The sequence below is a fragment of the Neolamprologus brichardi genome, chromosome 3 (assembly GCF_056152115.1).
Source record: "Neolamprologus brichardi isolate AB-2024 chromosome 3, ASM5615211v1, whole genome shotgun sequence".
NCBI lineage: Eukaryota > Metazoa > Chordata > Actinopteri > Cichliformes > Cichlidae > Neolamprologus > Neolamprologus brichardi.
Genome location: NC_142106.1, coordinates 3,611,132 through 3,635,729, shown reverse-complemented (window position 1 = coordinate 3,635,729; position 24,598 = coordinate 3,611,132). Strand labels below are relative to the sequence as shown.

At 43.0% G+C, this 24,598-nt stretch overlaps 2 protein-coding genes and 3 pseudogenes across 2 annotated transcripts; 2 read left to right on the top strand and 3 right to left on the bottom strand.

Annotated features, from left to right (window-relative positions):
- Positions 1-1,298: 1,298 nt before the first annotated feature.
- Positions 1,299-2,095, bottom strand: LOC148103160 (uncharacterized; annotated as a pseudogene).
- Positions 2,096-4,636: 2,541 nt separating this feature from the next.
- Positions 4,637-13,314, top strand: LOC148103159 (butyrophilin-like protein 2; annotated as a pseudogene).
- LOC148103158 (methylglutaconyl-CoA hydratase, mitochondrial pseudogene) lies at positions 13,285-14,432 on the top strand (annotated as a pseudogene).
- A 2,440-nt stretch (positions 14,433-16,872) lies between these two features.
- On the bottom strand, positions 16,873-19,095 carry LOC148103157 (uncharacterized). Its single transcript, XM_087838670.1, has 3 exons — positions 18,781-19,095; positions 17,487-17,691; positions 16,873-16,973 (listed from the first exon to the last, which is right to left on the bottom strand). The coding sequence occupies exons 1-3, from the start codon at positions 18,919-18,921 to the stop codon at positions 16,873-16,875; spliced, it is 447 nt and encodes a 148-aa protein (XP_087694796.1). The 5' UTR covers positions 18,922-19,095.
- A 4,563-nt stretch (positions 19,096-23,658) lies between these two features.
- Positions 23,659-24,485, bottom strand: LOC148103156 (methylglutaconyl-CoA hydratase, mitochondrial-like). The gene has a single exon (XM_087838650.1). The coding sequence runs from the start codon at positions 24,483-24,485 to the stop codon at positions 23,793-23,795; it is 693 nt and encodes a 230-aa protein (XP_087694776.1). The 3' UTR covers positions 23,659-23,792.
- Positions 24,486-24,598: the final 113 nt, after the last annotated feature.

Here is a 24,598-nt window from a genome sequence, read left to right as displayed (position 1 = left end):
AAAATGACAATCAGTCTAATTGAAACAGTTGCATGTTATGGACTTGGCATCAAGGATACTTAGTTTAGATTTAAAAGCACTTAATGAAATGAATTCAGTCATTTTCCATTCGCTCTGCTGTTTGTTCCAAGCCGAGGAGGCTGAATGGACAAAAACTCTTTTACCAAATTCAGTTCGAACAGAAAGCAACAAGTAACCATGTGGACGAAGAGAATATCGACCAGCATGTTTCATTGCAAGCAGGGAACATCTATACGAAGGCAACAACCCAAGTATCGCCTTATATATAAAACTGTATAGATGAGAGTTCCTCTGACTTTCTAAAGCAGGCCATCCTACCTGAGAGTATAACTCACAGTGGTGAGTCTGAGATTTATGGTTAGTGGTGAACCTCAGAGAAGCATGACACACAATATCAACCACTTGAAGACATTGAGCAGAAGCATTCATATATAGAATATCTCCATAATCCAGCACAGGCAAGAATGTTGCAGCAACAAGCCGCTTCTTTGTATTAAAAGAGAAACACAACTTATGTTGAAAATAAAATCTCAGTTTTAACTTCAGATTTTTCACAAGATTCTCTACATGTGGTTTGAAGGTAAGTGAGTCATCAATGAAGAAAGGCTTTCTGCAAGGAGTCAGTGGCTTGGACAAGAGTTGAACCACAGCTGCAAATAACTGTGTCATCAGCATAGAAGTGCAAGTTTGCATCTGGCACATTTAGACCAAGATAGTTTATGTAAATGATAAATAGAAGGGGACCTAATACAGAGCCCTGGGGCCCTCCGTTGTGCACTGTAACAAATTCAGATCAGATTTAATGCACTGAAACCTGTTACTGAGGTAGTTTGAGAATGATGCCACTGCTGTCTCAGAGAGTCCTGACTGGAGGAGTCTATGTTTTAAAACACAATGATCAACAGTGTCAAATGCTTTTGACAAATCAATAAAAAGGGATGCGCAGTTGTTTCTTATCAAGTGCAACAGTATTATCATTTACACTTTCATTGCAGCTGTGATAGTACTTGGCTCTTTCCTAAAGACTGATTGATATTCAGATAAAATGGCATTAGTGTCTAAAAACTCCTTTAACTGCTCGCACACAAGAGCTTCAAGAACTTTGGCCAACACAGATTAGATATTGGTCAGTGTAAACATACACGGCAGACCCAGTGGCATTTCGACAATTTATTGACACACACGGTTGCTGTTCCCAATGCTCCCAGAGCTGCAGCTCTCCCGCTGCCAGCTCAACATAACAACAACAACCCCCACCACAGGACCCAGTACAATATTTAAGTCGGCGGGGCGTGATTGCGGATGCCGTACAGGTGCGCCCGCCTCCTCTGCACGGCACCGCAGGCCACGCCCCGCCACATACCCCCAACGCCCAACTGAGGCCGGGGAACCATCCGGCCGAGCCTACTCCCCCCATCGCGAGCGGGAGAGGGGATCAGCCCGGACCGTCGGCGCCCCCGGGCCCTGGCCAAGCGACAGGGAGTTGTGAGCTCAGGTGGCCGCCCGCGAACCCAGCAGCGTCGGCGAAGCTGGTCCGGAGGTCGGCCGCGTGGCAGGTGGACAAAGCGCGGTCGGCACGGACGTGCGCCCCGGCTCGCAGGCGGCTAGGCAGTTGTCCGGCAGGCACCGGCCTCTGGTGGAGGTGAGGCCGCTCTGCTCACCCCGCCGACCTCGGGCTTCGGTGGCGCGGACTCCCCTAGCACAGGCCCCTCCGACTTATCCCGCGGCTTCTCCGCCCCACCCGGCTGGAGCGGCTCCTCGGGCGCCGCCTCCGGTGCCGTCTCTCCCGGCTGGAGCGGCTCCTCGGGCGCCGCCTCCACCGCTGCCGGCTCCTCGCGCGCTCTCCCCGCGCTGACCTCCGGCTCGGGCTGGGCAGGTGGGTGAGCTGGTGGTGGGCCCAGCTGTTGCTCCACGTCCCTCCTCCGGGGAGCAGGAATGGGCGCAAGCCCCTGCTGGGCACAAGCCACTCCCACCCGCGGAGTGGGGATGGGTGCAGCGGCAGGCTGGTCCCTGGCTGGTCGCAACCTGGGGACCGGCACGGGCGCCTGCACAGCCCGGATCTCCTCCACCCCATCGCAGTTGGATAGCGCCCCTGGGGGTGGCGGCGGTGTCGGGCAGGACCGGATCAGCGCCGCCAGGTACTCCATCCTCTGCAGGTGACGCTCAGTCTGGTCCTGCAGCTCTTCCCGCTGCGTGGCCGCCAGCTCGGCCACCATTTGCACCAGCTCCTCCCTCTGCTGGCCCAGTCCTGGATCCGCCGTGCCTCCCGTCCTGGGTTTCGGCACCACTGTAAACATACACGGCAGACCCAGTGGCATTTCCACAATTTATTGACACACACGGTTGCTGTTCCCAATGCTCCCAGAGCTGCAGCTCTCCCGCTGCCAGCTCAACATAACAACAACAACCCCCACCACAGGACCCAGTACAATATTTAAGTCGGCGGGGCGTGATTGCGGATGCCGTACAGGTGCGCCCGCCTCCTCTGCACAGCACCGCAGGCCACGCCCCGCCACAGTCAGTAATTAGTTAACACTGCTGGGTCGCCCCCTTTTAATAGAGGGACAACAAAAGCTGATTTCAATACTGAGGGAATTTCATTCATATCCAGTGTGAGGTTGAAAAGTATTGTGAGAGGCTCTGCCACAAAATCAGCTGCTAGTTTCAAGAAGTAAGGATCTAGTAAGTCTGGCCCTGGAGATCTTCTATGATCTAACACTTTAAGAGCTATTATTTTGATTGATTTGGATGGGGACATGTGCAATATTTCATTGTTCAGGAAAATTCATTCAAGTTTTCAACAATAAATTTCAAGTGAAAAAGTTTTTTTTTCTTTTACAATAATAAAATAACAACAAGAATAATAATCATATGTTATTACTATTAACAATAATTGTTCTTGGCTTCATTTTCCCTTCCAGTCTTAAAACACTTCCATTCAGTGATTTGGGGGAAACATGAGACATTTAAAGGCCTTCATTTGTTTTTAATATCAGAGTTATTAATGAGTCACAGCAGCCCTGAATAAACACTTGAATTACTCTCTGAGCTGCTGCAGTTTCCTGCTGCGTCCACTGGGTGTCAGTAAAGCTGCAGGTGTCTCATCTGTGAGTCCACCTGTGGGGGAAACAGTCCAGCTGGTACCTCCTTCTGCTCCTCTTACTCCTTTGTAGAAAGAGGAGGGGCATAGAGGTTAATGTTAGGGTGCACAAACTTTATACCACCAGAGATGGAGCAACAAGCAAAGCCATCACCATTTCACCTTTGAGGAGGCCGGCACACGTGTGAAGCTACATGCTAACACAAACTGGCTTTGCCGAGTCTCGTCCTCACAAACTCACCAAGTCACTCACCAACGTAATGGACATGATGCAGATGAGAATCATGTCTCCAGGACAGACAGGTGTCTAACAATAATCACAGAGAGCTGGCTGGATCACAATACTCCCCCACACAGCTGTGGAGTCTGAGAGGTGCTCCAGTGTTCGAGTGGACAGGTGTGTGTCCTGTAAAGCTGCGGGTGTGTGTGTCTACAACAGAACAGCTGCTGATGTGAACACTCTGCTCACAGGTTTGGATCTGTCAGTAAAATGCAGAGTTGTCCACATGCCACTTTCTGCCTGTCTGCTCAAAGCTGTTTATATAGCACACAGGCTAATGCTAAGTTAGCACTGCAGGAGCTGTACTGTAGTAATGTGTCGGTCGCGAATGAAATGTCTCTTAGAGCCGGATCTTTGACGTGAACGACGCGAGCCATGGGTTTTTTCAGCTGGAAATACTTTCACATGAAAGTATTTCCAGCTGTCAGAACACAAAAGAAAACAGGTGAGAAAATTCCCGAGGAACAAGCAGAGAGGAAAACACTGGATGGCAATTACCGCCACTGATAGGTAGCAGTCTGTTAGAGAGTGGAGGTGCCTGTTAGTCTTTAAATTCTACTGAGTGAATGAGCTGATGACAAACAGCCAGAGCCCAGGAAAACTGGAGATCAAGCCAGCCACCCGAGAGGAAAGAGAGAGGGAAGGAAACACAGAGAGGAAGCAGAGGAAGGAAAGAAGGAAAACAAACCTGACCTGCCAGGACCATCATGAGTTTCTACCTGCTCTGAAAAGGTGGTGCAAAAATACCCCATTAGTGTTGTTTCAAACAGTCCAGCTTAAATTACAAAACTGAAACTAATCTTAGACTAAACTTTAAAATAATTCTGACACATTATTTATTAAACACAGTCAACTCTGTGTTATCAGTGAGGGCATTGATGAGCCCTACACTTACATAGATAATATATCACAAACATAGAGACAAGCAGGAGCTTTGGGTTATTAAACTTACGCTTTTTAAGCATGGCAACACTTTTTTATTGTTCTTTATTCAAATGACATTTAATACATGTCAGTCTGCTGATGAGTCAGCACTGAGGTGGAAGTTGTGGGCTGCAAAGAGGATTTTTCACAGTGGACAGTTTCATGTCACATGACTGACTTCCTCTTAAAAACAAAAGTGACACTTTCCTTTTGTGCTTTCAGTTGGAGAGAAATTGCTGCGTGTTTGTTTCTTTGTTCAGTCTGCAGCAGATTTAAAGGACTTTGTGTTTGTTTGAGCTTTTTACAGGAGGATGAAGACGTTGCTGATGATCCTGCTCCTCATAAATGGTAAGAAACTGAATGCAGATCAATCTGCACTCACACCACAGTTTAAGGCAGATAATCTCACTGTGTGGTGTTTATGTGATGATTTAAATTCATTGCTACAAAATACAAATGTAATGATGTGTGCTCCGTGAGAGTCGAGAGAAGCTTCTGTCCAAGACAGAAGTAACAGAGAAGTAAGAGCGACTTTACATTTGCAGAGTAAAGATTCATGTTTTATGCTTTATTACATTTGACTTTGACTGTACTTAAGAAATTACATATTTTTGCATTTAAGAAAATGTTTTCTTTATAACTTGTAAACATGCAAATACAATGATGGGTTTAGTTGGGTTTTAGTTCAACTTTAAAATACTGAAAGTTCCAAAACAGAAACCAGTTATTCTGAAACACCTGTGATTCTTCACTTTTGAAGATTTATTATTCATCATTAATCAGACAAAAGCATTTTACAATAATTGACAGATGACTAAGTTTCTAAAATTACAAATGGCTGCAGTTTTAGATGAGTGGTGTACTGAGTGTCCTCTCTGTTAGGCTGCATCAAAGCAAAAACCACACAGGGTGACCCCTCGGAATAAAGAGCTTATGAATCCAGAAATATTTGCTTCATCTATCTCCCAAAAAAATGTAAAACCCAAGTCCAACATAACAGGTATTATAAGTATTAAGGTGACTGGAACGTCGCCCATGGACCATATGGTACAAAAACCTTACAACACACTTTCAGGATTGTAGGATTGTGGTGCTTTGTGGATGGTTGTGGTCAGGGCGGAGCTGCCAACAGATAGTGTGTCACTTTTAACTCTTTATGTCATGACCCTGTACCTTACATTTATTGACTTATTTTGTTACATGAAACCTCTCAGTGTTGAGTGAAATAAGGAGCAGCAGAGGATTGGACCTAAGACTAATATAATTTTATGCATGTTTAAAAAACGTGTATGTACAAGAATATCTGAGGTGTATTTGTAGATGTTTAAAGATTCATATTTAGTTTCTTTTTTATAAAATGTCTCTTTTCGCGTTGTTGCCTCGGGGCAACATTATGCAGTTAACTACACTTTATCTGTTAGCAGTGGCTCGTGGTGAAAGTAGCCATTCATTTACCTCAGTCCTTCAATCTGCCCCTTCTTACTTGTATTCCTCACTTGTCCCCAGCTGGTGCAGCAGCCTGCTGTGACTGTGGGGCCTGGTTAGTAAGTAAGTGAGGGGGAGGGGCCAGTTGCACTAAGAGCTTTGATTGGACAATCCAGTGTCAGTAATGAAAATAAACAAATGGGCTGCTTTTCGTTCTTGTAGGGCCGTCTGTGTAGCAGCCACCAGTAAAATGAATGGTGTACCAGATTATCAGTCCATCCCTGATTCCAGTAAAAACGTTAGTTTGCATGGTGGTAACTTTGTGGTGGAAAACACCTCTGCGTGCACGATAAGCAAACTGGAGTGGGTCCATCAGTTGGGGTCAGTTGCTCTTACGATGTGCTGTTTTATGATCTTCTCCATGGTCTTCATCACCAGGGAGGTGAGGGCCACAGGACGAAGATCATTCAGAGACTTTGGGTTGTTTCTTCTGGGGATGGGGATGACTGTGGAGGGTTTCCACAGCTGGGGGATGGTGTGACTGTCAATTGAGTGTTGAAATGGAGTCTGGAGCACACTTCCTAGTTGCCCTCCACAGTGCCTCAGAACTCGACTGCTGATGTTGTCAAGGCCAGGTGAGCTCCTCTCCCTGGTCCTCCTGAGGGCTCTCACTATGTCCTCAGTCCTGAAGGTGAGTGCAGAGCTGCCAGGTTTGAGTGAGGATCTGGACTCCTCAAGCTGGGCCATGTTGTCCGTCTCACACCTGGTGTAGAAAGCGTTGAGGTCGTCAGGGAGGGAGAAGGGGTTGCTGCTCTCTACCTGGGGGTGGTGACTGCAGTATTCACAGAGGCCATGGTTTGAGGCCCTGCCAGGCTGAGCGGAGATCCCCTGTGGTGAATTTTTCTCCAGCTGTGTTTTTGTACTCCAGTTTAGCAGTTTTTATGGCCCTCTTGACGTCCCTGTTGACCTCCTTTTCATCCAGAGCAGAGCCGGTGAAGAAAATCCTCCTTGTAGTGTGAGGATACTTTCTGCTGTCCACTGCATGATGTCTTTGGTGACCTTTTTAATCCTCTTGATGACTTGTGTAAGCAGGGGCCAGCAGGATGGTGTGGTGGTCTGCTGAGCTGAGAGGAGGGAGGGGTAGGGCTTTAAATGCATCTGGTACAGAGCCATAGCTTTTATCCAGAGTCTTCCCCTGACGTGTGCTGCATGTAACATACTGTTGGTATCCTTTAAGATAAGATAAGATAACCTTTATTAGTCCCACATGTGGGAAATTTGTTTTGTCACAGCAGAAAGTGAACATAGTTATATAGCAAAAATTAGAGAACAGTGGAATACAATAAGAATAATATACTGTGCACAACTGTACAGAATAGAAAAGAATAAACTAAAATACTATATACAATAGAATAAAATAAAATATACAATGGGATAAAAATAGAATACAAATGCTTTATACAACTAAGTACAACAGGGATGACAGCTTAGCCACCATTCTCCTGTCACTCACCACCTCCACTGGGTCCAGAGGGCGTCCTAGAACAGAGCTGGCCCTTCTGATCAGCCTGTTCAGTCTCTTCCTGTCCCTGGCAGAGATGCTGCCACCAGCAGACCAGACTTTAAGTGACTTGTCAGGGGAACAGTGGTTTAAATCACCCAGGAGGAACTTGGGAGAGTCTGGTGATAATTGTTCCAGTTTGTACAGATTGTTGGTGAAGTACTCTGTGGCTTTAGCTGCATCATCTCTGGGGTTGATGTAAACCAAGATGATGAAACGCTGTGGGAATTCTTGGGTGAGGTAGTAGGGGTGCAGGGAAACAGCCAGAAGCTTGATGTCTGTAGTGTACAGTTTCTCCCTCACAGTGACTGTAGAGGACCAGCTGTTGTTTAAATACAGACACACGCCACCGCCTGTCCAGACGAAGAAGTGGTGAAAAGCCATCAATGTTCAGGAAAAGCCGGAGGCCGGGCTGCATCTGCAGCCGCAGCTGGATGAGGGAGTCCCTGGTGTAGGTGAGCCTTGGGGTCATGTCGAGTGTCGAAAACAAAATCACAAAAATTAGGAAAAGGAAAATAATACAAATATACTGAGTAGACGGTGAAAAACAACAAGGAAAACAGCATTAAAGTTAGAAAAAGAATGCAAAACTGCTCAGCTGACTGGCCGGTCGACGGCAAGAGCAGCGACCCAAAACCGAGACAGTCTGACCTCCTTAACTAACTCAAAACAGGAGAAAACTGGTGATCAAAAGAAACAGCAGCTCACCCTTACCCACTCCAATCCTCATCTCTGTTTTTGTACTTTACTTTACTCTTTGTACTGTACTCACACCAAACATCTTTTGCTGTGGCTGTTCCACAGCTGCAGCTCCAGGATGAATAATCTGCCCAGCAACAGGCTCTGATAGGCCTGTTTAAACAGTCTGACTGCAGACACGTGATGGTGTCCTACTGTATTGTGCAGCTTTTTAAAGCTCTGAACTCGAGCCTGTGCTGGACTGTTTATAAATCCCACTCCTGCTGAGTTTCTGACCATTACCACCCACTTCTGCTGTTTTTGTGTGTGACCCCACCCACACCTGCAGATATACTATATGATGAAATAAGTTTCTATGCACAGAATGAGTTATTTCAGTAGAACAAGAAGAGAATCAATAAATTTATCAATAATTTTTGTTGTTTTCCTGCAATAATTAAATAACTTTCTGTGAATTCACTCTGTTATTGTCACGGTTTCCTCTGAGGATCCACACGCAGGACTCCAGAGTTGTGATTTAACAGAGAAAGTTTATTTACAATTTCTTCACCAAGTGTATTTACAGCCTGTGCGAGGACTGTGCTATTTACAAGACGTGAGGGGCAGGGCTCCTGGGAAAAAAGGGGAATCACACACGTCCACTCCGACATCTCTCTTTCCACTAGTGACCAGTCGCTCCTTCCACACTTCACATGGGGAAACACGGGGACGGGTCCGGGGAATGAGAGTCTTCACAACAGTCCAGCGCCAAACAGCAGACCTCCTAGCTCTTAAATACAAGGCCCAGGGGTTCCCAATCCAGGAAGGCTGTGAACCCACCATGAGTTCTGCCCCGGCCAAACAGGAGAGAGAAAGATTAAATAACTTTCTATGAATCCACTCAGTTATTTTCTCACAGTGAGGAAATAACTTATTGTAATAACTTTACAGTCCTGTGCATTCTAATTGAAAACATAAAATAATTAGAACACCATACATCACAAATTTTCACAATATTACAATACAGTTATATCAAATACCTTGAACAGCTGATAGACTAACCAGGCCTTTGCAGATAGCTCGCTGAACTCCTTAGCGTGATTATTAAACGTGGGCTCACAGCCTATATTATCACGCCCAAACCTCACGATAATAGCGGTGTAACAAAACTTGTTCTTTGTGACAAGATAAACACACCTTTACAATATTGTCCACAGAAATGTACAAGCAATAAGATTTTAACTGCTGGAACCATCTATTAAACTTCTTTATACATAAGCCATTTCTGTGACACTTACACTTATAACAGCAGGACCTGGTTATCTCACCCGTGCCTGCACTGATATTATAATTGAGTACTCATGATGAACTCAGTGATTCAGGGTTTTCCCACACACGGAGCTCAGTTACAAACCTGAATAAAGGTTGTTGACATGGCACAACAGGCCATCTTCAAGAAGCTTTAAAAAACAAATCAAAACAATGAGTTTCAATATGTATGATTGTTTTTTGGCTTTTTTCAACACGTAAATGCTAAAATCATCATCATCATCATCATCATTTATTTATTTATATAGCACTTTAAAAACACACCTGGTAGACCAAAGTGCTGTACAATACTAATATGCACATTGTAATAAAACCAGACATAGCAATAACATTTAAAAAAAATAAATGATAAAAATAATAATAATAATAATATCAGTTACCCACAGAGTTAAAAGCCAGAGAATAAAAAAAGGATTTTAATAAAGACTTAAAAACTGGCACTGATGTAGCCTGTCTAATATGGAGAGGAAGGTTATTCCAAAGCATCCAAAGCGCAGCAACAGAGAAAATCAACACTTGAATATTTATTAAACCTTTGCAATTAAAAAAAAAAAACTTAAAAAAGAGAAGAATAGAAACATCCTTTACTGTCCCTCACTGGGTGAGTGTTCCAGCAGCAAAGTGACAGGTGTAGGTGGTCTGGCCTGACACTCTGATTGCTGTGTTCTCTGTGTTTTATTATGCGAATGATGAGACGAGTTGACTCTCGCTTCGGCAGCTGAGGCAGGTTTATCCTCCCAAAACTGTTCAAATAAAAACAAATTCAGTACAGCAACTTCATATGACTGGACGTCTGCATGCACACCTCTCCCCAGCAGGGACTCTAGCCGACTGAGGTGTGACATCACAACAAAATACTGAAATATACATATAAACATATATAACAAATTAAGATGCACTGCATCGTGACCATATAGTAACAGTGTGAGACAAAATGCACAAGTGGAACAAACAATATTTGAATGACTTCAATTACTTTAACTGTGTTTAATCGCTCTGTAACTGGAACAGGAAGTGACTCTGTGGGAGGTCAAAGGTCACACAAAGAAAATAAAAGCTCCCAAAATATAAATACAGAAAATAAATATATATACATATGCATGTTCATAAACAAGACTGACAAATGAAAATAACACCACAGGATGGATCTTTGGTGAAATACAAATGATCTTTTTAATACACCTGTTACCCATGCATGGAGCATGCAGATTCACAGAAAAGTAAAGAATCTAAAACTAAAAAATAAGAAGTGAGAGACTGTACAGAAAGTAAAGGAAAGAAAAACACAAATATCTACCTGGTGAATCTTTAGCCCAAAGTGACTCATGGAGTCTCTGTCTGTGTGTCCTCAGTTTCCCAGAATGCCTCAGCTGTGGAGCTGTATGAGGGGGACTCGTTCATCCTGCCCTGTCAGTATAACACTTTCGCTCTGACTGACCCCTCAGTGGTGTGGAGTCGCTCCTACCTCAGTCCTCCAACCGTCCACCAGCGTCAGCTTCAAGGAGACGAACTGAAAGATCAAAACCAGCGTTACAGCGGCCGAACATGAAACTGGAGACCTCAGCCTGAACCTGACCAACCTCCAACTGTCTGACAGCGCCACCTACACCTGCTCAGTCAGAGACCTTAGATATGGCTACATGAGACTGGGAGATGTACAGGTGCAGGTCAAAGGTCAGCAAAAAACACTAGGATCACTCGGTTTTATCATTCAGATAAAACTTTATTCTTTTACTGCTGAAAACACATGTTGACTACAAGTATCTTGGCTTGAGGTATATTCAGTAAAATATATCATTACATTCAGTCAGAGGTCAAAGGTCATGTTGTTCTTTGTGTTTCTCCACAGAACGGTTTCCATCCTGGGCCACAGCTCTCCTGGTTCTCCTGGTTCTTCTTGTGGTTTCTGGAGGTCTTTTATTTCATTTCCGACAGTATTTCATGTCAGGTGAGTGTCTCCTACTACACTACCCATAATGCCGATGGTCAGCAGGTGTCCTCTGGTGGCTCCTTGACTGTGGCTCATACAAACTTGTTCCAGAAGCTGAAAGAGTTGAGAGTTACAAACAGCTGATACAGAGAGCTGAAGAGAAACTTCCAGGTTTGTTCCAGAAGTCAGAAAACCTCCTTCAGACTGAGTCATTGATCAGTGAAACAGCTCCACAACATGACTTTACTAAACAGTGTGTGTGCTTCACTGCATTGATCTGACACAGAGGCTGCATGTGGACAAGCTGTTCTTCTTCTGTGGTGGTAAACAGCAGCTGACATGGAAACATGTGCTGACAGTGAATGTTCCTCCTTTTGTGTCAGTCATTGATCCCCCTGTTTCTCAGGTTTTAATGGTCGAGTAGAAGAATCTCAATTATGTATGAATTTAAAAAAAAACTGGAGGTCATCAAGGTTGTTGACTTTAAGACATGCTGGTAGTTTAACTCTTATCTTTTGTCATAGATTAATAAAGCTGGGTTTCATCTGCATATCAGTGAAAATGTTTCCAGTGTTTTTATATATTATAAGAGAAAGATTTATAGTTTGAATAGAACTGGTCCCAGTACAGAACCTTTTGGAACTCCATGACTAACGTTTGTAAGTGAGGAAGAATCCTCATGAATCTATGAGATGGATGTGACAGAAACCACAGCAGCAGCATAATTACTTTACTGTCAACGTTTTCTGGTGTATCAAATGCAGCAGTGAGGCACAGTACAGAGGTAGGTTAGGGAGGCCATCAGATGATTATTAAAAAATGTTACTACAGCTCATGTTGTGCTTTGTTGTCCTCTCAGTCCCCTGGGTGGAGGTGGATTCAGGGGTGGAGTCTGTCCAGCTGATCTGCAAAACCACAGTTTTTCTGCCTAAAGATGCTAAAGTGGAGTGGAAGGATGCAAACAACAGGAAGGTCCACGTGTATGAGAACGGCTCTGACCAGCCTGAAGAACAGGACGATAAATACAAGAACCGAACAAAGATGAAGAGAAACTTACTGGAACCTGGAGACCTCAGTCTGACCCTGAAACACCCCACAGATGGAGACACCTCCACCTACACCTGCACCGTCTACAGCAGGGAGGGAAACATCCTGATGGAGAAACAAGTGGAGCTGAAAGTCAGAGGTCAGTGCTGTAGATACAGGTCAAAGGTCAGAGGTCAGACTCATGATGGTGGTTCAGTCTCAGTGGGCTCCATCCAATGACGTTACAGTGTTAGCATGTCTGATGTTTGTGGCTGTTTTGGTTTTTATTTGATTTCCAGCCAAAACATTTGGGTTTGGGTGGAAAAGTGTTCCAGCTCTAATGTACAGCTGTCATATTAGAAATAGAAGCAGCTCTGATTTTATAAATCTATGAAGTTATGAATTCACACATGAACAGTTTTCTGCAGCGTTCCTCTCGGCCTTATTTGCAGCTCCACTCTTGTTTTTGCTCTAATAATTATTTCTCTCCATGAGCTGTTTCTCTGCCTGAAGGAGGCGCCACTCCATCGCTTCATTTAGTGCAGAACAAGAGTCACATGATGCTGCTCTGTCAACACCAATCACACTTTGTACAGCTCATGTTGTGTTTGTTGTCCTCTCAGTCTGTCAGGTGGAGGTGGAGGAGGGGGCGGAGTCTGTCCAGCTGCCCTTCAGAACCACACAAAACCTGCCTGAAGATGGTGAAGTGGAGTGTAGACGCCATCAACCTGAATACAGGATGGTCCACGTGTATGAGAATGGCTCTGACAAACCTGAAGAACAGCACCAGGATTACAGAAGCCGAACGAAGATGAATGAAGACCTGCTGAAAACTGGAGACGTCAGTGTGACCCTGAAACACCCCACAGAGAGAGACAGTGGAGAATACAGATGTGATGTCTACAAATCGCAGTTTTTTGGGAATATCCATGCCTATCGCATCCTGCTAAGGAAGAAAACAGTAGTCTTGTTAGGTTGCAGATCATTTTGGCAATCTTTTCCCGTGCATTCAGCGCATCGACAAAGTGGGTGTAGGCTAGCCGCTGCCTTCTGCCCCAGACAGCATGTTCTGTACAACAGAGTCGTGCTTTGTCCTCGCCTGAACGGCCATGGTGCTGTTATGCAATACAACAGCTCCGACTCAAAGGATGAGCTGCACGTTAGATACCTGGACGGAGAAGACAGCGGTATTGTCGTCGTTGGAATAAATCGACCAAAAGCCAAAAATGCCATAAACAAAAATCTTGTGAAAATGATGTTTGAAGCTGTGGAGTACATCAAGAAGAATAAAAATGTGCGCAGTGTAATTTTATGTAGTTTGGTTCCTGGTATATTTTGTGCAGGTGCAGATCTGAAGGAGAGGGCCAAGATGCACCAGAGCGAAGTGGGACCATTTGTATCCAAAGTAAGAGCCCTCATTACAGAGCTAGGAAACCTGCCAGTACCAACAATTGCTGCAATTGATGGTGCTGCCTTAGGAGGAGGCTTGGAAATGGCCCTTGCTTGTGACATCAGAATTTCCTCCAATACTGCCAAAATGGGACTAGTTGAGACTAAACTTGCAATTATTCCTGGAGCAGGTGGTACACAACGTCTCCCTAGGGTGATTGGCGTCTCTCTTGCCAAGGAGCTCATCTTTGCTGCACGAGTGGTTGATGGAACACAGGCGCAACAAATGGGTCTTGTCAGTCATTCTGTGGAGCAGAATAACAGTGGAGATGCTGCCTACTTGAGGGCTCTGGAGCTTGCACGGGAGATTAACCCCCAGGGCCCAATTGCAATAAGGATGGCAAAGTTGGCAATTAACCAGGGGATAGAGGTGGATTTATCTACAGGTCTGGCAATAGAAGAGGCTTGTTATTCCCAGGTGATACCAACCAAAGACCGTTTGGAAGGCTTGTCTGCTTTCAAGGAGAAGAGGCAGCCTCAGTACAAAGGGGAATGAAGTCATCGTTCCAGAATCGATCAGTTCTGTCTTCAGCTCTGCTACTGTTCCACTGCTTCCAACATAAATTATGGGTCAGACTAAACTCGTCAACACATTAGCCCTTACATCATAGTTGACAGCTGGACCTTAGGGGTCATTGTGGTTGGTGTTTCAGGCTAAAGCACTTTCTGACTTTGATAATTCAATTCACGTTTATTTATATCGTGACAATTTATGACCAGAGATGGGTAGTAACATGTTACTTGTAACGCGTTACTGTAATCCAATTACGTTTTTCAAGTAACGAGTAAAGTATTTGAAAGACTGAGTGTAAACACAAAAAATATTTTATTTTATGTGCTGGAATGTGCAGAAAATAGGTTTAAATGTCAAACAAATTCCTTCCCGTCAGAGAATTTTGCATATAATTACATTTTTGCTTGATGCATAAAGTTAAAAGGTTAAAACTAATAAAACAAGTTTTAAAAAGAGACTTTTCCATTTGATTACATTTTGTATGATGGATTATGCAGAAAAAGTAGAATTGGGCTGAAAGGTCTATCGCTTTATCACCTATTCAGGTTGTAAATCGTGTTTTTAAAAAGTAACTTAGTAATTAATTACTTTTGAAAATAAGTAATCAGTAAAGTAACAGGATTACTTTTGGGGGAAGTAATCAGTAATTAGTTACTGATTACTTTTTTCAAGTAACTTGACCAACACTGTTTATGACAGCAGTCACCACAAGGCGCTTTAAATTGTAAAGTAAAGAATTTACAACTAATCACATTAAGATTTGGAGAAACAAAGCAAACTAACCCAGCTAAGTTAAATGTGTCCTGCTGTGTTCATGTCTGCATAAAACAGTTTTTGATTCCCTTTACCAAAGTGAAGTGAATGGAGATGGTTTGATTTCTTACATTTGGGGCCTCAATGTGCTAGTAACAAAAAAATCCTTCAGATTAACTGGTTAAAAATCATCAATTGTTATTTTCCTACAAGTCAGTTTTTGGTGCCAAATTAAACTGAATAAAAACTTATCTCAACTCTATAATTTACCAAAAAAAGATCTGAGCGACTTGATTACTGGTCAGAGCTTGACACTTTTCCCCATAACAAATAGCAAAAATTAGCTAAACTATTTTGTTTACATGTCATCTTTACTTGCTGCTACTGCTACTTACTTAGGACAACATCACATTAAAGTGTTTTTTTTTTTATTTGTTTTGTTTTGTTTTTTTTTAAATACAAACATTCCTGATAAATATGAGGGGTGTTTAAAGCTTACATCGCCTGAAACGATTTGAAATCGGCTTGTCTTCCTTTACAGCAACTTTGTTCTGATTGGCTATCCCTTGAACAGCACAACAGTGTGTTGTACTTCTGTTGACAGCCAGAGCCACACCTGAGATAACGATATTAACCCTTTAAGACCTACCATAGAACCAAGTCCGCCAGAGCTTATATTATATTTTTACATGCTGTGGAGCCATTTTTGGGAGCATTTCAAGTTGCTATACATCAATACAACCATTACAGCCTAAATTTTAATAATATGTCTGCATTAAGTGCATAGTAATTACATAAATTGCAAAAAAGTGCAATAAACTACAAAAAAATTGAAAATCGTTTTTGCTTTTTTAACATATATTTCTAGTTAGAGAAATTTAAGAGGCTTATCCCTCAAAACTGTAAATACAAAAAAGTTGCACAAAATAGTTTCCCACCACAGGAAATTTATTTTGAGTTTCTTCATAATTTTATTTTTGAAATACACCAATTTTTATACACTGCAGGAAAAACGAAAATAAATATTATAATGCAAATGTGCAAAAAAACAGCATATGCATCAAAATAAACTATTTCCAGCAGTGCAATATGAGTCCTAAGCATCCCAGAAACGACACAGAAAGTCATAAAGTCAAAGATAACTTTTAAAAACACCAGTATAGGCTCATGAGGCCCTGATGGTAAAAAAACTACATTTCCGCGAAAATGACGTCACTTCCGGTTTTGGGCAGGTCATGGCGGACATGCGAAAGTTCGTGCTGATGGACGTAGGAAGTGTTATGAACAGCTGATCGGATCAGCAAAGCGTGTTTCTGGAATATTATGTTTTTGTTGCTGCAAGTGCTTTTTATGCAGTTTTTGCAAAACTATATGTGGAAGGAAACTGTGACCGAGGACAAGCTGATGGCATAAGATGTAAGTACAACTCCTCTGGTTTCATATGCAAAAAAAATTATTGCGCTAGCTCACGTGGTTGCAGTGCTACCGGGATTTAAAAATAGTTATGCAAAACGGAGCGTGCCCGCTCTGACCGGGTTTAAAGGGTTAAGGATATCAGTTCTGATATCATACAAGTCTGTGTGCCAGACCGTGGGGATGTGAGGAATGAGGACCCAAAGTGCAGGACTTTATGATGAAGGCAGTGCGTTTATTTACAGTGGTGTAATGATCCAAACAACAATAACAATACCGTCTCTTCTTCTCAGTCAGTACTTCCTTTCCTGCCTTATCTCATCCATCTTAACCCTCTCCACCTCTGCAAGCCTCTTATTCTCTGATTCTACACTTATCCCTTCCTCCTCCACTCTTTTCTGCCTTTTTTCCTCATTCATTTTAATAGTCACAGGATGGGAATTAGCAACATTAGCAGAGCCCAGTTTACTCACCGCAGCGTCCGGACTGCTGGAGTTGGAAGCAGGGTGGAGGCTGGCATAGGTGGAGCTGATGGCTGAACTTCCTTAGTGTTTGTTGTCTCTCCGTCTTCTGTTAACAAACAAAAAGACAGAGTGGGTAAAGACAAATGCCCGCTATGCCCGATGGCCAGTCCAGCTATGCACATGGAAATGAGCAGTTTAGCTCAAATCTGGCAGGTTTTCATCTTCTGTTTTTATCCAGATGTCCATGAACATGAACACTGTCCCTGTCAAATAAATCCAGATACAAAGATCAGATTTACTGAGCATCATCAGCGTGTCAGCTGCTAACTGCATCTTTAAATAAATAAATGTGTCTGATCAGCGGTGATAAGAGGAGAGACGCTGAGCGAGTGAAACTTTAAAAACTGACTGAAAAAATTCTTCTTGGCTTCATTTTTCCTTCCAGTCTGAAAAAACTTCCATTTAATGATTTTGGAGAAATATGAGACATTTGAAGACCTTCATTTATTTGAATCTCAGAGTTTTTAATGAGCCCTGAATAAACACTTGAATTACTGTCTGAGCTGCTGCAGTTTCCTGCTGCGTCCACTGGGTGTCAGTAAAGCTGCAGGTGTCTCACCTGTGAGTCCACCTGTGGGGAAACAGTCCAGCTGCTGGTTCTGCCTCCAGCTGAGGAAACACTTCATTCCTTTTATTGCTGATCTCTCTTTATGAATCCACCTGAACTCGTCTGATCCTGGAAACCTTTCACTTTCCTTCCTTGCTGTCTCCGTCTGTCTCTCACTTTCACATTGGTTGTTACCTCTCTGAATCTCTCCTCTTATCTGTGAACATTCATAAGGAAAAAGCAGAATCAGTTCAGGCTTCACTCTCACAGGATTTTAATGTTTGTGCTCAGAGTCTTTTCAATGAGCTCCATCTTTTCCTGGAATCATCTCCAGAAGGAGCTGAAAGGATCCATGTTACACAACGTGGCCACTTTAAGTCCATTAAAAGGATCCAGGAAATAGTCAGAGCCCAAAAACCGTTGGGGGAAGTGAAAGGTGTGTTTTCTCTGATGACGTCACTAAAATGAAAGCTTTGTACAAACAGGAGAAAGAAATGTGCCAGTTTATTAAACACGTCTCATTTCAACTTCCCGATGAAAGTGTCGCTTTGAAGTCAAAATCTGAATCCAAGACTGAGGTGTGTTTTTGTTTCTGCAACGTTCTTCCACAAACTCAGGTTTTCCAACAGCTGTGACAGCTGCCTCTGTGTGTCAGTAAGTCTTTGAGCTTCTTTATCATAATATCAGCAGCCTTAACATCAGCCGGACTGATGTGGACGATTATCAGTAATCAATGAGACCAATCACTGATATCTGGAGCTGACACAGATTTAGAAACAAATCAAATCCAGCAAAATAAATGTATTTTTCTGTTGTGGCAGAAACGGTTGGTTTCAAACATCTGATGATGTTTAAGTGTTCATGCTGCTGTTACACACCTGTACTCACAGCCAGCTGTGGTGCTCAGGCCTTCTTAGCCTCTAATCTGCTGGCAGAGAGCTAATAATCTACTAATAATCTCACTCATACGTTACAGGATGGCTGGCAGTGAACATCACAGCAGTTCTGTTACTGAGGTATAACAGGGCAGCACTAACCATGAATGTGCATTAGACGAACTCACCAGAGGAGTTTGTGTGATCACAAATAACAACTGGACACATCTTCAAAGTGACTCCTCACTCTGACAGCACATTACACTCATCAGTTTCACTCACACACATGTTTATAAACTCATCATAACTACTTTGAAACAAAGTTCCAGCACACAGAGGAAAATCCACAACTGCAGTGTGTGGCTGCCACGCCCACATCACCATCACCGTGGCGTGTTCACTGACCAAAAACAGTAGGAAATGTCACTCACCAATGAGAGCTGGGTCACGCTGACATCATGGTTGTGTTCTGTGTCCGTATGAGTTTGAATCTGCTTCAGTGAGGAGAACATCACAGTCCACGCTTCCTTCAAACAGTCCACAGACCCGTCAGGTCTGAGCGTCGGGGACATTTCACGCTTTTTGAAGTCAGCTCTCAGGATTACAGCAGCTCATGGATGTCATCAGTTTCCTGTTCTGGTGAGTTCACAGCAAACAAAGTTCCTCCTCGTGTTCCTCTGTGAATCCAGTCGTGCTGGAATATTTGACAGTATTCCCACAGTAAATCGGGGCTGCTCAGGGTGCTGTGGCTGTAAAACACCAATCATATCCACTAAGCCCCGCCCCTCTTCATACACCTGCTCGTCCCGGTCGGGCTCACGGGGGGGCGTCTCAACGCATACGCTCACACCTCTTTCCACGTCCTCCAGCTCTTCTGGGACGCTGACGCGTTCCCCGATGAGTCGAGAGATGGAATCTCTCCAACGTGTCCTGGGTCCGCCCCGGGGTCTCCTCCCAGTTGGACCCCTCACCCGGACGCCCTTCAGAGGAAGCTCACGGATGGCGTTCGTACCTTCAGCCTGATCCTTTCAGTCACAGCTCGTGCAGTCACAACACTGCTGCCAATAAAGTGAAAAAAAGCATCTTAAAGCCATTTCAATAAACGCACACACAGAGTTATCACAAAGCTCATGAAACATGCACACTGGGCACAAACTAACTAACGTGCTGCTGTTGTTTAATAACTAACCTTATGAACAAAATAAAGTTCAACATCAGTAACATAGCACCCACCCAGCTGTATAGAAAGCCCGTCATGCTAGCTAGCACACAAAAAGTCAGCATAACAAAAATAAACTCCAACTAAACTTGGTTTATATCTGACCCAGATAGACTGCAGGTCATAACTTCTTACCTGAAGTCGGCCGCCTCGGGTCTCTCCTCTTGCCTCCCTTTCCCTCATCCACCTGCTGGCCTCCACCACTTGCTAATGTTATTGAATCTGTGGAAGCTCCGTGATAGTCACCACACGAAGTAATGAATAACGAGCCTATCTAAATCCCAGTAATGAGTAACACGTTCCTGATTTTGGCATAATAACTAGTTACCATGCTCTTTACCACAATAACAACGTAGTTACTGTAACGCGTTACTAAATAACACGTTAGTCCCAACACTGGTGACGACACACAGCCCTAACGTTTACACAATCATACCAAAACTCTGTCCTGATAGTTTCCAGTTTCTCTTTTGTATCAGACATACTGAGACAATATTCAGGATAAATAACCATGAAAACAATTTATTAATTCAGTTTAGAGGTTTACACATCACATCATTATCATCACAGAGCCTGTTTCACTTGAATCGTCCACTTGATGGTGCAGTAGAGCAAATGAATCATGCCAATGCTTCAAACCATGAGTCGACTAGTTGGATGGAAAGCTTCAGTTCATCACAAGGCTTCATCTCACCTCTCACCACTACTGTTCTCCCTCTACACTAACGACTGCACCTCCAAGAACTCGGCTGTTAAACTCCTAAAGTTTGCAGATGACACCACTGTCATTGGCCTCATTCAGGATGGTGATGAGTCTGCATACCGGCAGGAAGTTGAGCGGCTGGTACTCTGGTGCAGTCAGCACAATCTGGAGCTGAACACTCTTAAAATTGTAGAGATGACAGTGGACTTCAGGAGACATCCCTCAACTCTGCTCCCCCTCACCATATCAGACAGCCCTGTGTCGACTGTGAAGATCTTCAAGTTCCTGGGTACCACCATCTCCCAGGACCTGAAGTGGGAGACCAACATCAACTCCATCCTCAAAAAGACCCAGCAGAGGATGTACTTCCTGAGACAACTGGGGAAGTACAGTCTTCCACAGGAGCTGCTGATCCAGTTCTACACTGCGGTCATTGAGTCTGTCCTGTGCTCCTCCATCACAGTCTGGTATGGTGCAGCCACTAAACAGGACAGGAGCAGACTGCAGCGGACTGTACGGGCAGCAGAAAAGATCATTGCCGCCCCCTGCCCTCCATCCAGGACCTGTACCTCTCAAGAACCAGGAAACGGGCAGGGAAAATCATCACAGACCCCTCACACCCTGGACACAGACTCTTTGATCTGCTGCCCTCTGGCAGACGGTACAGAAGCCTGCAGACCAGGACCACTCGAACAGACCACATAGGAACAGTTTCTTTCCCCTCGCCATCTCCCTTCTTAACAGTTGACCTGTCACACTGCTCCCACTTCCAGACTGCAACTGCAACTGCACCTTATGTACATTCTGTGGTATTTATCCACCTCATTCATTCTGTATTTTATGTATATAAGTTTAGATTAGTTATTTATAGTTGGTTTACACAGCTTTGTGTATGTATGTGTATGTATGTATATAGACACGTGTGTGTGTGTGTGTGTGTGTGTGTGTGTGTGTGTGTGTGTGTGTGTGTGTGTGTGTGTGTGTGTGTGATTTACATTGCTGTGCTTGAGAGCCACCATCTACTGGAACCAAATTCCCTGTATGTGTCTGCACATATACTTGGCCAATAAACACGATTCTAATTCTGATTCTGATTTTTGATATGAAAGGAAGGTTGGAGATTGGCCTATAATTAGCTAAGACTGCTGGGTCTAGAGATGCTTTTTGAGTAAAGGTTTAACTACAGCCAGCTTGAAGGCCTGTGGTACATAGCCGATTATTAGAGATAGTTGATCATATATAAGATCGAAGAATTAATTAATGGCAGGACTTCTTTGAGCAGTTTTGTAGGAATGGGGTCTAAAAGACACGTTGATGGTTTGGAGGAAGTAGTTATTGAAGTTTACTCAGTAAGATCAATTGGAGAAAAAGAGTCTAACTTAACATCAATGGTACTAAGAGTAGCTTTAGATAATATTACATCTGTAGGATGATTATTGGTCATTTTTTCTCTAATTATTAAAATTTTATTTGTGAAGAAGTTCATGAAGTCTACTCTCCATTGCTGTGTAATCAATTATTGTAAATGTAAGTGTTATCAGGAAATGATCAGACAGGAGAGGGTTTTCAGGAAACACTGTTAAATGTTCAGTTTCTATGTCATATGTAAAAACTAGATCTAGAGTGTGATTAAAGTGGTGGGTGGGTTCTTTTACATTTTGAGAGAAGCCAATTGAGTCTAATAACAGATTAAATGCCATGTTGAGGCTGTCATTTTTAGCATCTACATGGATGTTAAAATCACCCACAATAATTATTTTATCTGAGCTCAGAACTAAATCAGATAAAAAGTCTGAGAAATCAGAGAGAAACTCTGTGTAAGGCCCAGGTGGACGATAGATGATAATAAGTAAGACTGGTTTCTGAGTTTTACAGCTGGGGTGGACAAGGTTAAGCATCAGACTTTCAAATGAATTAAAAGTCTGTCTTGGTCTTTCGTTAATTAATAGGCTGGTGTGAGAAATTGCTGCCACACCGCACTGAGAAGAAGACACGGAACGGGAGTTGGGATTGCACTGGGGATTTATTGTTGTTTGGATCATTACACCACTGTAAATGAACGCACTGCCTTCAAGTCCTGCACTTTGGGTCCTCATTCCTCACATCCCCACGGTCTGGCAAACAGACCGTGACACTCTTAGCCTTGTATGATGTCAGAACTGATATCCTTAATATCGTTATCTCAGGTGTGGCTCTGGCTGTCAACAGAGAAGTACAAAACACTGTTGCTGCAAAGGAAGACAAGCCGATTTCAGATCGTTTCAGGTGATGTAAGCTTTAGGCACCCCTCATATTTATCAGGAATGTTTGCATTTAAAAAAAAAAAACACTTTAATATAATGTTGTCTTAAGTAAGTAACAAAATTGGGCAGCAAGTAAAGATGACATGTAAACAAAATAGTTTAGCAAATTTTTGCTATTTGCTATGGGGAAAAGTGTCAAGCTCTGACCAGTAATCAAGTCGCTCAGATCTTTTTTTGGTAAATTATAGAGTTGAGATAAGTTTTTATTCAGTTTAATTCGGCACCAAAACTGACTTGTAGGAAAATAACAATTGGTGATTTTTAACCAGTTAATCTGAAGGATTTTTTTGTTACTAGCACATTGAGGACCCAAAAGTAAGACATCAAACCATCTCCATTCACTTCACTTTGGTAAAGGGAATCAAAAACTGTTTTATGCAGACATGAACACAGAAGGACACATTTAACTTAGCTGGGTTAGTTTGCTTTGTTTCTCCAAATCTTAATGTGATTAGTTGTAAATTCTTTACTTTAAAATTTAAAGCGCCTTGTGGTGACTGCTGTCATAAACAGTGTTGGTCAAGTTACTTGAATAAAGTAATCAGTAACTAATTACTGATTACTTCCCCCCAAAAGTAATCCTGTTACTTTACTGATTACTTATTTTCAAAAGTAATTAATTACTAAATTACTTTTTAAAAACACGATTTACAACCTGAATAGGTGATAAAGTGATAGACCTTTCAGCCCAATTCTACTTTTTCTGCATAATCCATCATACAAAATGTAATCAAATGGAAAAGAATCTTTTTAAAACTTGTTTTATTAGTTTTAATCTTTTAACTTTATGCGTCAATCAAAAATGTAATTATATGCAAAATTCTCTGACGGGAAGGAATTTGTTTGACATTTAAACCTATTTTCTGCACATTCCAGCACATAAAATAAAATATTTTTTGTGTTTACACTCACTCCTTCAAATACTTTACTCGTTACTTGAAAAAAGTAATTGGATTACAGTAACGCGTTACAAGTAACATGTTACTACCCATCTCTGGTCATAAATTGTCACGATATAAATAATCGTGAATAGAATTATCAAAGTCAGAAAGTGCTTTAGCCTGAAACACCAACCACAACGACCCCTAAGTTCCAGCTGTCAACTATGATGTAAGGGCTAATGTGTTGACGAGTTTAGTCTGACTCATAATTTATGTTGGAAGCAGTGGAACAGTAGCAGAGCTGAAGGCAGAACTGATCGATTCTGGAACGATGACTTCATTCCCCTTTGTACTGAGGCTGCCTCTTCTCCTTGAAAGCAGACAAGCCTTCCAAACGGTCTTTGGTTGGTATCACCTGGGAATAACAAGCCTCTTCTATTGCCAGACCTGTAGATAAATCCACCTCTATCCCCTGGTTAATTGCCAACTTTGCCATCCTTATTGCAATTGGGCCCTGGGGGTTAATCTCCCGTGCAAGCTCCAGAGCCTTCAAGTAGGCAGCATCTCCACTGTTATTCTGCTCCACAGAATGACTGACAAGACCCATTTGTTGCGCCTGTGTTCCATCAACCACTCGTGCAGCAAAGATGAGCTCCTTGGCAAGAGAGACGCCAATCACCCTAGGGAGACGTTGTGTACCACCTGCTCCAGGAATAATTGCAAGTTTAGTCTCAACTAGTCCCATTTTGGCAGTATTGGAGGAAATTCTGATGTCACAAGCAAGGGCCATTTCCAAGCCTCCTCCTAAGGCAGCACCATCAATTGCAGCAATTGTTGGTACTGGCAGGTTTCCTAGCTCTGTAATGAGGGCTCTTACTTTGGATACAAATGGTCCCACTTCGCTCTGGTGCATCTTGGCCCTCTCCTTCAGATCTGCACCTGCACAAAATATACCAGGAACCAAACTACATAAAATTACACTGCGCACATTTTTATTCTTCTTGATGTCCTCCACAGCTTCAAACATCATTTTCACAAGATATTTGTTTATGGCATTTTTGGCTTTTGGTTGATTTATTCCAACGACAACAATACCGCTGTCTTCTCCGTCCAGGTATCTAACGTGCAGCTCATCCTTTGAGT